The sequence below is a fragment of the Camarhynchus parvulus genome, chromosome 4, assembly GCF_901933205.1.
Source record: "Camarhynchus parvulus chromosome 4, STF_HiC, whole genome shotgun sequence".
Taxonomy (NCBI): Eukaryota; Metazoa; Chordata; class Aves; order Passeriformes; family Thraupidae; genus Camarhynchus; species Camarhynchus parvulus.
This window is the reverse complement of record NC_044574.1, coordinates 22,687,170-22,704,254: the sequence shown is the minus strand read 5'-3', so window position 1 is coordinate 22,704,254 and position 17,085 is coordinate 22,687,170. Positions and strand designations below refer to the sequence as shown.

At 41.6% G+C, this 17,085-nt stretch overlaps 1 protein-coding gene across 7 annotated transcripts in view; it reads right to left on the bottom strand.

Annotated features, from left to right (window-relative positions):
* TBC1D1 (TBC1 domain family member 1) overlaps positions 1-15,586 on the bottom strand; it is a 95,448-nt gene extending 79,862 nt beyond the window's left edge. For 3 of the 7 annotated variants that reach the window (XM_030947106.1, XM_030947110.1, XM_030947109.1), the window contains exons 1-2: positions 14,499-14,856; positions 7,150-7,672 (exon numbers count right to left, since the gene is read on the bottom strand). In XM_030947106.1, coding sequence (XP_030802966.1) covers positions 7,150-7,566 — 417 coding nt within the window. In that variant the 5' untranslated portion in view covers positions 7,567-7,672; positions 14,499-14,856. Of the gene's footprint in view, positions 1-7,149; positions 7,673-14,498; positions 14,857-15,035; positions 15,125-15,270 lie in introns of those variants that run through there. The other 4 variants (XM_030947108.1, XM_030947107.1, XM_030947112.1 and 1 more) reach the window with 4 other exon arrangements.
* Between the last annotated feature and the right edge of the window lie 1,499 nt (positions 15,587-17,085).

Genomic DNA, 17,085 nt, shown 5'->3' with positions numbered 1-17,085 from the left:
AAAGGTGGCAATGTGCAAATCAGCAAACAAAGGATTACAAGGCCATGGAAAGCTGACTCTAACTTGGTTAAGATGTTAAGAGCGAGCTTCTCTTTGGAGATATGTACAGAAGTTCTTCTCTGTGTGAACAGGAGCTTTTAAAGAAAACTCTTCTACAGATATGGAGGATGCTTAGATATTCATGGCTCCAGTTACCTGTGCTGGACATCACAGGCCACAAACAAGACAAAAAGAGTGGTTAGTAATCAGATGAGAAGCCATCATAAATCCGCTAATTATGTTTTTGCCTCAGTTCTACTGTTTTGTATTTCTGCTACAATCTCCAACAGGAAAAGTGAAGGAACAACTTTTCCTTGTTCCTTAATAGCCTTGAACAATAAATAGTTTTGACATGAACTCTTACCCTAAAATCAAGTGCATGTAACATCATAAGTAGAACACAGCTACTTTCAGTATTATTTAAGTTGAAAAATACATGAAAAATGCCATCTGATGCAGTTTACTATACAGTTAACTATAACACTAAGATAAGAAATCACAAGAATATATAATTTTTATGTTGCTGCTGCTGTAAGAGAGGGAACAGGCAACTCTTTTTGCAAACCTTGTGATTAATTTCATCTTCCTTGATCAGACATTATCTCTGACTGTAACTCAGCAGCACTGGTATTGCACAAATTACTTCCTTCCATATGGCAATCACAAAAGGTTTAGAGAAATCCCACAATATTTTTTTATAAAATGAGAGTGAACACACAAGCACTTAGCTAATGCAGCATGTCACAAAGTCACTTAAGATTGGACAAAAGCCCCATAAAGGCTTGGAATAACGCTGCTAGGGACTGGGTCACTGGCCACTGAAAGTCCCTGACAGAATAGCTCACATACATGGATTGTTCAAACAGATCCCAGGATAGAACTGGTGTCATCACACTCAGGCTCAAGAAGCCTGTAAAGCTTGATTAATTGTGAGAGTACTGAAAGCACAGCTGGTTGTTTGCATTATACAGGATATTCTGCTAGGATTTACACAGCTAAACTTTGACCTACTTTATAAACTGGACTGTGTATATGCACATCACAAATATGTATTTGATTTTTCATTTGTTCTGCTGCATTTTTTTTGTCCTTCTGTTTTTTACATTTTCTTCAGTTAGTATTTGGGAGACAGGAGAGATGTCCTAAATCAAAAACCAGTGCTAGCAGTTTGCAATTACACAGATTCAATCAAAAACTCAAAAGGTGCATAAGGAGGCAGAAAACAGCCAAATTAAGTTCTCACTTGCACTGACATTAGTCTAGTTACTTAATTTTGTTCCAATGTTTTATGTTTTTTGCAAAAGAAGAACCATGTTTTAATCTCCCTTGACTCATCAGGCAGTAAAATACAGAAGAAAAAGACCACCTCTACCTTTAAAATTATCTTCCCTGGATTCTTTTAAGAAAGGGAAATGGTGCTGTTAAAAATGAGATACCCAGTGAGGCTGTACCTTAAAGTCCAAAGTAAAAACAAGTTGTGTAAGAATCGACAGTCATGAAGCCAAGCCTCACAACAACTGCTTAGGAGGTCACTGGGCCCCTGCCATTCCTTTTATAGATGAATAATGTGAAGTTCAGCTCTGTGCAGCCTCACAGAGAGCTAAGTGTTGATTATCTGAAACCAGCTTCTTCAGCACATAATCAGATCATAACCAACATGTAACAGAGTGCTGCATTCCAGGTGAGACAGCGTGATCTACTTAAGTGCATAAGCTATTTTAACTCATGAAAGTAGGTGAAGGTTGTTTAAAAGCAAAATAACTGTCAAAGCAATGGGTGAACAAAAAACCCAAAGACCTCAGACAACAGAAGGCATCACAGCTGTAACTAAAAAGCTCCACAACAGGCCAGGTGCTACATTTCAAGAAGTTCCTCAGCGTAAGGAGATGGGTTCTATCTGTGTTTGCCTTGGGGCAGATTTGGCACAGGTGAAGTCAGTCAGCAGGCTCAGGTTTCAAGCAGGTGTCCCTGTCTGCTGCAACCACACAGACACTGCAACTCTCATAGTAACACTCCAGCAGCTGCCTGGGCCAAAAGCTGTCCCTGACTGATGACATTACAGAGAGAAGATTCAGAAGCACCACACAGACTTGTGCACGTCTTGTGCAGCTGTGATCCTGTTTAAATCACAGGCAATATTTTTCTATTAAGCAGAGAAGTTCTACCCAGTGTTTTGCCATCATAGCATTAACTGCTCTGGTAAACACAAGCATATATTACAGGCTGTTATGACAACTTGTGCGCAGACTCTTGGGGACCAAAAAAAACCTAACCCACACAAACAAAAACACCAGTACAAAATGTAACCCTTTAAAAATTTGACCTGAACTTTTTACCTTTCTTTATACTCCAGTTCTCTATTAGTAATGTCACAGAAATATTTTCCTTGCAAGACATCAGGCTCAAGTTTCTAGGCTTTCCCTCTAATTCTCTAAACCTCCAGTTCATATCACAAAATAAAAAAGGGGAAACTTTCAAGCATTCTGAGCATCTGCTTCACTAAAAAAATAAACTAAAAAATGACAGTGCTGTCTGCTAATTTCTGCTCCACATACAGGAATTTATTTTACCCTGTGATCAGAAAGAATAGGTCGATGATGCACTCTATAGACAGCCCAGAGTAGCCTCACATTAGCATACCCTGGTCCTGATGAGGAACTTCAACCACTCCAATATCTGCTGTAGGAAAAACACAGCAGGGCATAGCCAATCCAGCCAGTTTCCAGAGAGCCTCGATAAGAATCTGCCAACCCAAGACAGAGACATGATTAGGAAAGCTGAAGTCCATCTGGAATTGAATCTAGCAAAGTCTTTATAGCTATGTAGGTGACAGAAGACAGGCTTGGGAAAATGTGAGCCTGCTGCTGAATAGAGCACAGGACATGGGAAAAGGCTGAGATACTGAATGTCCCCTTTGACTCAGACCTCTGTGAAACCATTAAATTTAGAACTGTTAATCTTCATTTACAATAAATATAAAAGTATAATGAAGGACAGCACAACCTTAACTTGCCTTAAATCTAAACTAGCTCAGGGCATGCGTCAGATAAACTAGCGACCCATGTTCCATTTGCCAGCCCAAACATCCATCAAGTAAGATTAAACATATCTAAGTAAAACAAATTATTCGATACACCAAAGAAGGATCAACATAATGACAACTAGAATTACTTTTCCAAGCTGAAAATAAGAACAGCAATTACTCATCCTCCGTAATGTTTTGGATACTTTGCATCTGCTGCAGGGGGAATCCCTGTTACAGTATGCCCTTAGCCTCACATTATTTATCTCTTTCATTTATTGGAGGGAATGATGTGATAAAACAGGGCTTCCTACAGAAGGAAAGCTGGGGAGAATGAGCTCAGGAAGGAATGGCACACCTCACCTGCAGTTTCAAACAGTTTAGAACTAGCACATCTCAAATGTAGGACTAAAATGCCAATAATTTTTAAAGTATATAGTTTTCAACAACAACAGTGGTATCAATAGCATCACACTTCTGTAGTACACAAGCAAATGTCAGACCAGAGGCCACTGGGGAGACACAGAGAGTGGAGCATGTATGGTTTCATTGCACTCCTACAGTAGCCAAGCACTCTCACCAAGGTGTTCAGCAAGGCTGTGATCTTATCCTGAAGGGACTATTCTGCAAACAGATTTAGGGGAGATTTAATTGGTCCCCAGCTTCCCCCACCATTACTCACCTGACCTATAAGTAGCCTTCATAAACTCCCTGCAGGCAATATAATTGAATCCAGCTCCATTCCTGAGCACCTACAAAGAATATTCATTAATGCTTCACCCCACCCTCGGGCAGAAATTACTCAATCATGAGGCCACATCAGAATCTCTGCAGAATGAGGGTGTAAGGGTAAGAAACTCCACTATCTGTAACTAGTGGAAACTTACTGAAGTTATATATGAAGGAAGGAACATTCTAGATCACATGTCTGACAAATTGACTTGGAAAGAAGACTCTAATCCATAAGAGAAGCTCTCTCTAGGCACAGCAACCCATCCTTTAAGCACAGAGTGAAATCATCTCCATATTCACATGCTTCTTTTCAAGTAATATCATCTCATCCTTCCCTACTTACTGCTAGCCAGCAGGGAAAGTGAGACACACATTGCCATGATGGTACAATGGAAACAATTACAGCAGATCCTACAGAGGGAAGACAAAGACCACAATGGGGCACTACCTTTCCTTTCACTGCCACAGAGCAGGATAACAAAGAATTCCTTGCAAACAAACCTGACATTACTTAGTGTTAATTACCTGTCTACGGATTTCTTCTCTAAAGTGGCTGTGCTGGAAATACAGCAACAACGAACCCAAGAGCCTTGTATTCAGGAAAAACATTGCATGGCATCGCATGCACCTCCATCAGCTCTAGAGTGGAGCTAAATATGACCCAGCAACATTAACAAAACTATCATATTAAACAGTAAAATAATCCCTCACTAAGCAGATGTATGTTCTTGCTCAATTTATATTTATAAAGGAGTAAAACTACACTTAATGGATTGCAGCCTAACTGCAATGCTGATGCTAAAAGCCTGACCATTCCTGGATTTCTGTATTTTCTACCACCTCCAGTGTTATGCTTGTCTGCATGACTTTCAAGTTTCTTATCCTCCTCTCAAAGGCTTTAATTGTTTAGTCTTCTACTCAACTGCCTTTGTCTTAACATTCTAATCTTCCTACTGTACTTCTCCCACAGACATACTTCTGCCCCCTTTTATTCTACTTATCTTAAGGTGAGGATATACAACAGAACTTATTTGCAAAGCCACAAATTACCTTCTACTTCAGATCCTCAGTCAGATGTGACTTAATCCAAGAACTCTTCATCAAATAAAACCCTACTACAGATTTATATATGCAGGCACAAAGAATTGTGGCTCTTGCAGTTTAAAATATTATTGTAATTAGTAATTATCACAAAAGTCTGGATGTCCAAGATTGTTCACTAAAGATTGTAGTGAACATGTAAATTCTGTGACTAAACGTATCTGGACAGCTGCGATTCTTTTACAGACCTGAAGCAAATAGAAAAAAAGAGTTCTTACAAACAGGAGTGCCAGCATAGGAATCTGCTGAGTTGCACAGGCTGCAAAAGTCCAATTTCTAAAATTTATTTCTTCTGAAATTGAACATAAATTGCACTAACAATCCTAAATCCTTCATCCCAACTCACTGGTTTTTAACAACAGCTCCTTCAGTTTGTAACAAAGGAATGTGTGCACTCCCTATCCTTTCAAGTTGGGCATCTGCAAAACAGGCAACATCAGTTCCCTCCTCCTTATAAATACACAAACATCAATTCACTAAAAGGCATTATATGAACATATTCAGGGCAAAGTAACAACACCCTACAAAGCACAAAGAATTTAAAATGTGGAAATCACACAAAATTTAAGTAAAAGAGGCAGGGCTTCACTTTAGATGGTAAGAACACCTGGCATTTCCATTACCCTTTTGTTAAAACATAGGTCCACAAATGCTGATTAGATGCCTACTTAGACTGCAAAGAAGTCAAGAGAAACAACTCCTGCACATGAGGCAAGTTAAGAGACCAGGTGGAAGGCAGTTTTTGAAATGATGGATATATGTGTGAACCTAGAGCTAAGTAGTTAAAACAGGCATACAAAAATTGTGGGTGCTGTCTCCAAAAACATGTAGACACAGCTACAAATTTAACTAGAGACTTAGTTTGTTCTTGATCATTTCAAACATGTCCAGGAATTTGATCAAACATGAAGAAAAAGTACTTGAATCTTTTGTTGCAAAAGAAAATGTACTGGAGGTGATCAGTGCTGTGTTTTCACCATAATCCTGAAAAATCACAAGCACAAGTAAATGCAGAAGCAAACTGAAATATGCATTCACCAGCTGCTATCCAATGCCAAGTTTTGAAATAACTATTCCTTATTTCTGCTCTTACATACATAAACTTGGTATTCCACATTTAACTTGACAGGATTTTTCACTTGAATGCTTATGATTTACAATGTATTTGCCTTTTAATTTACTGGAACTGCAGTTTTATCTGGGGGGATTTAACTAAAGCTGTTTCCATATGTTTTGAGCTGTAAGCTTGAGACCACGGATTTGGAACTGTACAACGTTTTGCTATTGGGCAGGTTGGCATAAATCCCATGTGTGGTGTGCATTCACATAATGCCTCCAGGGTTCTTCAGCAGGACACCTCCTATGAGTCAAGTGAGCATGCTGTTTTCCAACATTATGGAGACCACAGCTGACATTCAAGAGGTGAAGGATACGTCACCATTTTGTCCTCAGTAGTTCACAGTAACTTTGTTTTAAATCTTACTCATTTTACTCATTCATGAGAGTCATTGTCTTGCATTACTCTCAAGCAGAAGAGATCAATAATTTTAAAGGTTCCACTTTTTCAGCAAAGACGTGAGTGGTTAGGAACTGGTTAGGAAATGCAGACTAAGCCAAATCTCACCCACTGCCAGACATGCATACCCAATTCCTGTCTCACACCATGCAGCAGCAAGCCTGCATGTCACAGAGGTGCAAAGACTGTGCCTTTCTCCCACTCTTTAAACTGCCTGCCAGGCTTTGAGAATTAAAGAGCTAGGAAAAGGTTTCCATAGGGTCCTGTTGTTAGAGATATGATACATATGGAGGCTCCACGCTACCCTCTCCTCTTTCTGAGAAAGGAGCTATCTCTGTTTCCCAGTCACATCAGGAAAACAGAAATTTGAGAGGTCTGAGTGCAGGATTAGATAAAGTTCACAGCGACTCGAGGGTGAAATACTAGCCCTAGTGACATCAACAGAAAAGCTCTCACTGACTTGAGGGTCAAGATTTCAGCCCATATCCCAAACTAAAATGTTTTTTAAGCTGATGAAATTCAGGCCCTGATCCTCTAGAAGATGTACACACCTTTCATTTCACATATTGAGCAGCTCGCTCAAATTTCCCTGAGCAATTAACTTCAAATAAAGTAAGTTTTAATGAGATCTCATCTCTAATTGTAAGTACAGCCTTAAGGTTTTACAGTGTAGTGAAAGGATTCAAACAGTACAAAAGCAACTCCAGGGATGCTTGCTAGTTCTTTTCTTTTTACTTACTTTTGTCTGATCATCAGCCTTAAATACATAGCAGATACTTTGCTGATTTGCTGCTTCATCCTTTATCAGACAAGCAAAGTAGCTTGGATCGTGGCTGTTGTGAATCAGTTTGTGGACCTGCTGTGGCTTGTATTCAAATAAACTTGAACAAATTAAAGGATCCCACTGCTGAGTTTCCCCTGTGTCTGGCTCACACCGCAAATTGGCTGGTGAAACACAAAGTCGAATTTGGCTGGCGCTGGGTTCTTCTTTGGAAGACTTTGCACTGAGCAATTGGATCTCAGCCACAATCCAAGGCAGCATTGACATAGTGGTTAGGGAGTGCACCGGGAGAGAACCCACGAGCTGGAGACTGAAACTTGCTGAGAAATCACTAGGTGTTTGACACTTTTTAACTTTGAAAGTTATTGGCTCCATTTTACAGTCCTTTAGGGAAGCTGGACTAATTCACGGATATTTCAGTTCCATGGAATGACATTATCTGGATGCTGGATGGCTCCTTTGATTAAGGAACAGAAGAGTTCTGAAAGGAAAAAAAAGAGTTATGTAGGTGCTGGAACTCTATGAAAAACCAACTCTCAATAACACAAATAATTAATAGCTCAGAAGAGAGCCACCATGGCCCATCTAGCAAGTTCCCCCTCCTTACACTGGGCCTTACTATTTCAGATCCAATAAACATAATTGTAATAAATACATTGCTTGGAAAAGAGACAGTGCTGATTTAAAATTTGCTTTATAATCTTAGCTCTACTATCCAATGAGTAACTGAATTACAATGAACATTCCTTCTAGCCTGTGTCTGTTTCATGGGCAGGCACATGTAGATCACATGGGCCTATTTCAATCCTGTTATCACAGGAAGAACTCAGCTGAGCTATTCTGACCTTCCTGACAGCTGAAGTCACTGCCTGCTAAGACACCTTTACATCTGGGGAAAAAAAAAAAGTCAGCTTGACAACTTTCTAGTTCATAGGTGGATGACTTTGAATTTGGCTACTAACATGGAGCTGTTTCTTTAGGTATAGTTTGCCCAGTGATAATTGGTTCTAACCAAACAGATTTTTTCAGTAAATAACACCCTAGAAATCACTATCATGTAAAATGCTAGGAGCAGTCAACAGAGTGATCACTAAAAAACCTGTCAGACAGCAGTCACAAGCAACAATCCTTACAGCCTTCTGGAACCAGATGACAATCACAATTCATGGTTGGATTTTAACGCTGGTCAGCCAGACAGGAATACTTAAATGTTAGCCAGACTGATGTATCATTTTCATTTCTTAAAATATCAAATGGAATATACCAAGTTACACAAAACCCTGCTGTAACCCTGTTATACCCAGCATCTACGACCAATACTGTTATTATGTATTAGTACTTTTATTAATGAAATCCAATAATTGCATTTCTTTATAAATTCCATTTCACTAAATGCAGTCCATGAAAACAGAAAGATTGGCACTTGTTATATACCCTGTTTTAATTCCTCTTTAATTGCCCCTAGCTTCAGCTGTTACATTATATTGTGTGAGACTGATGCAAGGCTGACAGGCCTGTAATTGCCTGTGTTTAAATACCAGGACACTAGTTTACCATCAGTACTATGAGAGTTTCCCATGATAAGACCTATTAAAAACAACATAAATAGTACCAAGACAGTCTTAAATAATATTTTAATTACATTTGAACAAGTTTTGAGTAAATACCATCTGTTCACTGTGGTAACAGTATTTCTTGTCTTTGTTCATCTACAAATATGATCAAAATCAGCAATATTTTTCTCATGAGTTTCCATTGAACTTTGTCCTTCTTTTCTCTTGTAATAACATTTTCAGACTAAGTTTCTAACAGTCTTTCATCTTGTTGAAAATGAAAGAAAATTTCAGGATTAAAAAAGCTCCAAAAATTTCAAGATTGAAATTAATTTTGAGCTGTTTAAAATGCAACCAATCTGTAAATGTCCCACTGGGGAAAAATGTTTCTGCAGTAACTGGCAAACTGTAAAAACAAGAGAGCTGCAGAAATAATCTTTAGATACATTTACTTTTTTGTAACTTTTTCATCTTTTGACAAATGAACACTGTGCCAGCATTACCAGCTCCAACAATAGCAAATTTAGCAAGAGTGCAAGTTTTCAAGATACTATTCAATGAATAGCATTGAATAAGAAATAGCATTCTAGATGCATAGATCAAATTTTTTAAAGTCTTTTCATAAACCTCTGTGTGTGTATCTGGGCATGGGAGGTGTGGGAAAAAGGGCCATGAAAACCAAGAATTTGTACGCCTCGTTTTAAGTATACTACTTAAAGTTGGGACGGGTTTTTGTTTATTTCACAAATGAGCAAGAAAATAAGCATCTTTTAGATTAATATAAATGCATTACATCCTAAATGAAATGGTATTAACAGATGTGGTGGAGTCACTGTTCCTGGAAGTGTTCAAGAAACAACTGGATGTGGTACTTGGTGCTATGATCTAATCCACCTGGCGGTGTTCAGTCAAATGCTGGATGTGATGATCTTGGAGATCTTTTCCAACATCAATGATTCTGTGGTTCTAAATGGGATAGCAGCTGCAGGAAGCATTTTTATATCCTATCAACACAGACTGCTAAACACAGTTACTTATAGTTTTTCTTCAGCCAAGAATCAGAATGGTCTCTTCTTTCACAAACTATTACAAACTTTTTCTCCTTAACTGCAACAATGAAAAATAGTTCAACAACTGCAGGGAAGATTGGATTCATTCATAACTACATGTTGTATAGTCTAAACTACATAAAAATCGAGGTTTTAGCTTCTACTGCTCTTGTCACTTAGCGGTATAGATAATAATCTCCAGATAAGAAAGCCTTAGGAAACTTCATTCTTAGTTGAAAACAAGAGAACTGAGCTACCATACAGACAATGATGTATTAGCCACATACTTTTTGTAGCCAATTTCTTATTTGTGTTTTCTGAGAACCCTTCTTAAAAAATGTAATTAAAGGCACGTAGAAATACATCAAAGTCACCCTTGTTTCTAGCAACTTTTCCAGTTTCTTTTTGCTCTTTTACCCTAGATCTATGAGGCAATGCAGCCTCAAAGAGAAATGGATATCACAATATATTACATTATTTTGCATGCTAACTCTGAGGACTGAACAGTATATAAAAAACCCAAGGCTGATACTATGTCATACTTAAACAAACATTGTACTGCTGGAATATATTTAATATAAATGTGAAGCTTCTTGGCATTCATCTCTTTTTAACAAAAATAAACATCTTGCAAAGTCAACAGCATAAATACTCCAATTTGTTATTTCCAAAGAAAAACACTTACTATTAAATCAAACCAGTTAAGTAGAAGTCAAAATGCTAGATTTTTTTCCTAATGTTTAGGAGAGGCTGAAAGTGCAAGTTTCTCAGAGCACAAATTTAGCAGCATAAGAAAGTCTCCTTATCTAACCCTATCATTCTGTATATTACTGTTCTGCTTGTTCCATTTCCCTTTCCCAGCCATTCTTTCTTTGTTTTCCCCTCCTGTCACTTATTGTAAACAAATCCCACCAGAAATTATGCCAATTTCAAACTGCTTGTGTTAATGTCCTTCAAGTTTCCAACGAGGACTAGGTTTTACTTCAAGACCATGAAGTATTTATGTATATGCTTAATTCAGACGTAAAATAGTTTTGTTCTTCTCAACAGGCTTATTCCCAGCCATAAAATTAAGCACACATTACCGCCAAAGAGTAGCCATGCTCTCAGCCCATCCATGTCTGCCCTGACTCCACTGCTTGGAATTTTAGCACCTTTACCCATCTCTGGTTGCCTCCTTACAGTTCATCCCCTCTGAAATTTGGCTCTGCAGGTGCCATGGGATTTTACCATACACATTAGTACAGTAGGCTCGAACAAGTTTCCTCTTCCTCCCAAGTGTCTGATTAACTCCTGCTTATTAAATGTTTATTTCACCTCTAATCCAAAAAGGGAATAGAAAAGATATAAAAATACAGCTGTCCACTAGTTTCCTTCTACCTCAATTTTGATGTTCCTTTGGCAGCTCTAAGCATCATTCAGCTTCATTACTCTGGGCTGTAGCTAGCACACTGGATGTCTCCAGTTGTTCTCCCAGTGCTCACAGACATAACTGGGACAGTTCCTCTTTCTCCTCTCCACCAGCATCTTTTGAAGGGTGTTGGTTGCCCGTGCACTCAAAACTGAGAACAGCTTGAGTGGCACTCCTCAGCTGACAGCTCTGCTGCTAAGACACAGTTTATAGAGATATAGAGAACATGAACCTTATTGTTCCTAGTGTTTAGGCTGCTTTGATTCAGCTGTATTTGCTCCATCAGCACAAAAACAGCCAATCGAACTGTAACACATAAGATATTTACACAAACCACATCTATCCATCTATCTATCCATCTATCTATCCATCTATCTATCCATCTATCTATCCATCTATCTATCTATCCCTGCCTTCCATACTAGGGAACACCAGGCTGACTCATTAATGTGGAAGATACACATGGGAATATATGTGTGCCCTTTGTCCTCAGCTTCTCTTTTGCTCCAATGAACCCAGCCACTTCTCACAAGTCGCGGGGCTTAAAAAGCATGCAACAGTACACTGATGGTCCTGTTCTAGCAAAATCTCATAGTGTTTTTTAAAACCCTAACCTAATTAAAAAAAAAATATTAGTCTCTTGCTCTCCAAAATCAAGTTACATTCTCACCATGTTATGCCACCAAGTTAAAAGGGACCCCTTCAGATAGAAGTGAGGGGGATGGCAAGAGAGCATGAAAGGGAGAGCTACAAAAATTATTATTTCTGCTATTCTGGATCCCATGTGAAGATACATGTCTAAGCAGCATTGTATCATGCAGGACAGCATTCCTCAAAACTCACCCTCTCTCAAGAGAGCAGAGACTACATCACAAGGGCAAGGTATTGGCTCCAGGTGCCAGTTGGTTAGATGGGGTCAGGTAAGCTTTCAGGTTAGGAAGGAAAATCTTGTGAGGTTATTGTGTTAGTAACCTGGGAAAGTGAGGTACTGAAAATCAGGTTTGTGTACCTGGGGGAACACCAGGCAGATCTGGGATAGACTCAAACTAATACAGAAAAAAGACAGAGAGGAGAGAGAATGTTCTAAACCAAAAGAACACCCCCCACCCCCCCACCAATAAAAAAAAAGCAGAAACTTTGACAGTGGTCAAGTGTTATCCTTTTGTCCTTTCTTCTCAACTGGACTAAAATCAATACACACACGCAGCCAAAAGTTCTAAACTATTGTTCAGAATACTGGTAACTGCAGACTTAAGCAACCCTTCACCTTCCTCCAGTTCCTTTCCTGCTTTGGTAGCAGTTGGAGTGCTGGGACTCACAGCAGAACTCACGAGCTTGGAAGATGTGTCATGCAAGGAAGCAGTCAGGGCTTTCACACAGCTATGAATAAATGAGGGGTTTGACCTGGGACCTGAACAGAAAGACGCCATCATCCTCGACCTTTGTAGTTCTTCTGAGACACAACTGCGCAGTTACTCCACATCAGGCTCAGGACATGACAGCAGCTTTAGTTTATGTAAGTTTCTGTAAATCAGTTTTCCTCCCCTTCAAGAAGCTAAGCAAAAATGCAAGCATACAGCAAGCTCTTATGAAAAACAGCTGGTCTTAAATAGCACAAATTTGTTCAGCTCTTCTCTGCATGGCATTAGCACTGAACCCTGTTGACAAATGGAACCAGAGGCACTGGTACTGACTGCACTTCACCACTGATTATTTGAGCAGAAATATCATACTACTTAAGGATTATGAGGAGCCCTGGCCCGCAGCCAAAACTCTGGAACATTAGCCAGAACTAAATACCACTTGTCTCCCTCTTTTTCTGATCCCTAACTGAAATTTACTTTGTCTTTGCTCAAGCTGACATTTCTCTATCCACGTGGCAGGATATATAGAAAAACATAAATGAAAAAATCTATTAAGTGTGTCATGACATGGTCACTGCTGAGAACAGCGTTCAAAAAGTTTTTTTATTTAATTCAAATGGGCACTTGGAAGCATGACACATCCCTCTCGTTGCAAGGATATTCTTTTTATCTCATAGCTACTTATTATCTGCTGTTTCCCTCTGAAGCTATGGTTTGCTGTGGCCAAAAGCATGCAAAAGTCCAGAAACCAATTTGCCTCAGAAATTAGTTTTAATTTCCATTATTTTTTCATTAAATGCTGACTTTTAAAAGACTTAATGCTTAAATGCTGTTAGCAACTCCAGACTGGGTGCTGAATAACATTACCATATACTCTGGTACTAGTTCCAGTAATAAACACACCTAAAATATTTACCAGTACAGCCAGCATTTATATAATTCCTCAAGTAAGTTTTATAAATAGGCTATTAATAAAAAAATTGCAACAAAGTGGTAGTATGTTCTTGATTACAAGTATACACATTTAAAATCAACTATCAAATGAAGAAAGTAGCTGACTGTTCCTGCCCTTAACACCTGTTGCTATTTCCTTAATCAAGTCCATGGAAATTAATACGTTGATGATTGAAGTCTTCTGACTCAGCCTCATATAAACCTGAAAAAAATACTGACCTATTCTATGAATGTAATGCATTAAAAAAATCTTTCTAAAAGAAAGCTTGCTAGGTAAATTACATTATGAATAGCATTCATTTTTATTCAATTGCATATCCACAGCCAAAATGCCTGCATTCGACTTTGCAGTTAACCAAATTAAAGTGAAAAAGTGTCAAGTCATCCACATATCACTGAATGTGTTTCACTTTCCTTCCATCCTGTCATTTTTCTCACCTGCAAACATTGCTACTTTTGTGTATTACCTATGATTTATAGCATTCCTATATAACAACCCGTGACAAATTTCTATTTCAGCACTTACAAGTGTTAAAAGTATAGTCATATGCATCAGCTCAGAGGTATTCGCTATTCAGAAAATATATATTTTTTTAAATTTGACCCACGATGTTCCATTCAATCTCTGGGCTTAACGCAGACACAAATCCCACCATCTGCACTACTAAAGGTTCCAACAGCAGATCTGCCATGTTAGCCTCTCTCCCAAATAAAACACAGCACACAAAGGCCTCAATCTTTTCAAAGTGCGCTATAAATAACCACATTCGTTTCATACCTCTCGCGAACGCAGTTTCAAAAGATCATTCCCTTGTTGGCTTAGTTCGCGAATTTAAAGGGCCATAAGGACACTGCGCCGCCGTGGGCAGACTGAAAGTTACATTGGGCCGTGCCGCGGTGCCAAAGGTCCGCTCTCCCCGGGGAAAGCCGCTTGGTGCCCTGAGACCGAGCGGGCTCTGGGAGGAGTTATACTCACCTGTTTTGCATAGATGGGCGAGGAAACGGCGGACAAGAGAGAAAAAGAACTAAAGGCACCTCGGGTCACTGACAGATTAAATTCAAGCCGGTCTTTTGGTTATTCTGATGAGGAGCCAACTCTCCCAGAACAGCGGCACCGGCGCCCCCGTCCTCACTGCGCTCCCGCCCGGCCGCCCCGTCTGGCAGCAACGCTGCGCCCACGGCCAGAGCTGCGCCTTCGCCAGGAGCCCCGTTAGGAGCGACGGCAGGACCGCCGGGAGCGCGCAGCGGCACGGAGCGGGGCTCCGGCCGGACCCGCCCGGCGCCGGAGGCGGCTCCCCCTCACAGCGCGGGTGCAGGCACGGGCCGCCCGCGGCGGGTGCCGCACTCCTCGCCACAACTCTTCACTTCCTCTGCACCGAGAGCTGCTCTTCCTCCTTCCCCCAACCCTCCCAAAACGCTGCTCGGCCCGGGGCCGGCCCACAGTGAGGGCACGGCGGGCCCCACCGCCGCCCCCTGACAGGCCTGGAGCCGGGGGTGCCCGGGCGCCTCTTACCGCCGGAGAATGTGCTCGCCGCAGGGAAGTGCCCTCGGCGGGCAGCGGCCGCGGGCTGCCAGGCGCGCCCGGAGACCTCCCGCGCGGGGAGGCGGGCGGGGCCGGTAACGGGCGCCGGGCCGGGCCAGGGGCTGCCCGCCCGCCGCCTCCTGCACTGCCCGCTCCCTCCTGCCGCTCGCCGCTGCCTCCCACCCCCGCCGCCTCCTGCCACTCGCCGCTGCCCGCCCGCCCCTACCTGCCGGCGGGCCGGGACGAGGACGGAGCCGCGCCGCACACTCGGCCGGGCCGCTAGCCAGCGCGGGCGAAAATAGCAACATGCGGCGGGTCCCGGCCCCGGGGGGCGGATGGCACGGCGACAGGGGGGCGCCCATGTCGCGACAGCGGGCAGCTGAAGCGTCCTCCCCTGGCCCATGAAGTTCCTCTCGATGTGCATTTCGGCGGCGCTGCCTCGTGTGTCTGGCACAGCCTCTGATCTCCCGCGGGAAGCGTGTCGTTGTCGCCTTGCGGCAGTGAGCGGATGGCGGGGTCAGCTGAAGTGGCGAGCGAAGCTGGCTCACAAAGCTGGAGCTGGCCCGGCTCTCAAAGCTGGAGCTAGCCCGGCTCACAAGGCTGGAGCTAGCCCGGCTCACAAAGCTGGAGCTGGCCCGGCTCACATAACTGGAGCTGGCCCGGCTCACATAACTGGAGCTGGCCCGGCCTGCAAAACTGGAGCTGGCCCGGCCTGCAAGTTCTGAAGCAGTCAAGTCCCCACTCGGCTGTGGGCCCAGCCCGGGCCGCAGGGCAGCCTTTTGAGAGCTTACCTGAGTCACCTGGATGGCTTCCTCAAAGAAACCAGACTTGCATATGCATAAAGTCATTGTAAGAGTAGGTATTAGTTGGTCTTCCAGTTGCCAGAAATGATAAGGCATGAATGGATCCAGAGACTCAATTATACTTCTCTGCAAGTGGAGAAGATTAAGGCATTCTACATCGCCGTTGTGCAAACCACTTCTGCACTCAATTAATTTTCAATTTCAACTGCTACTTCTTGGCAGTAAGACCACTGATTTTCTTACTTTTAATCCTGTGCACATTTGTAGAATCAGAGCTTTCTACAGGAAACCTGCTCTTGTTGCTGTGAGGGAAACAGTCAAACAGTCAAATGCAAGCAAAATGTTGACCCAGATTATGAAAAACAAGTCAGATTTTGTTATTCAAGCATATCCCCTACTTGCAAAGTGTAGATACACACGAAGATACAAAATCCATTGTGTCTCCATGACCTTTAGCATCTGCGTGTACTTCCTAGTGCAGTAAATTACCACTTCGCTGGAAAGTGCATTGAGGTGTTTAAGTAGCAGCTCACCCAGAGCTTGTTCCCAGCCTGTGCTCAGGTCAAGGCTGGCTGCTTCCACTTCAGACATGGGAATTGGTCCGAGTGACTCTTGATTTTCGGTGTCACCTTTATGGTCCTTGGAAAGAGGAAGGACATTTCCTTGCAATCAGTGCCTGTCTTAGTGCCTGTCTCATTTTAAGCCTGTCTGAGCATTATATGCCTCTGGTAACCGTGCTCTAGCAGAAGGTGAACTGCAATTCCCACCCAGACAGCTCCAGCACTGCTGCCAAAGCTCATACATTCCCGAATTATCAGCTAATGATCTTAGGAGGACTTTTTTTACTGCTTCACTGTTGTCTTTGAAAAAATGTAATGAAACAGAGAAGGATTCTATGAGACTATTTCTCGCTTTTTGGAAAATCCTTGCACAACAACAGAAGTCAATACTAGAGTGTCACAATTAGAAATACTTTCTTCTTTCTCCTCTTTGATACTGGGAAAGAAATCAGCCCCAGAATGTTCAGCCTGCCTGCAATGAATGTTACCTAATCATCACCTTTCAGGCTACTTTAGACACATTCCTTCCCTGCTTCCTGATGAAACTGTTACTTAGGTAGGGGCAATAAAAAAGAACCACAATGAGTGTTTTATGTTCCAGTCCCTAAAAATTAACACTTTTATGTGTTCCAGGGACTGGGATTCCAGTATTCATGTGAAAGCTATGAGCACCAGACT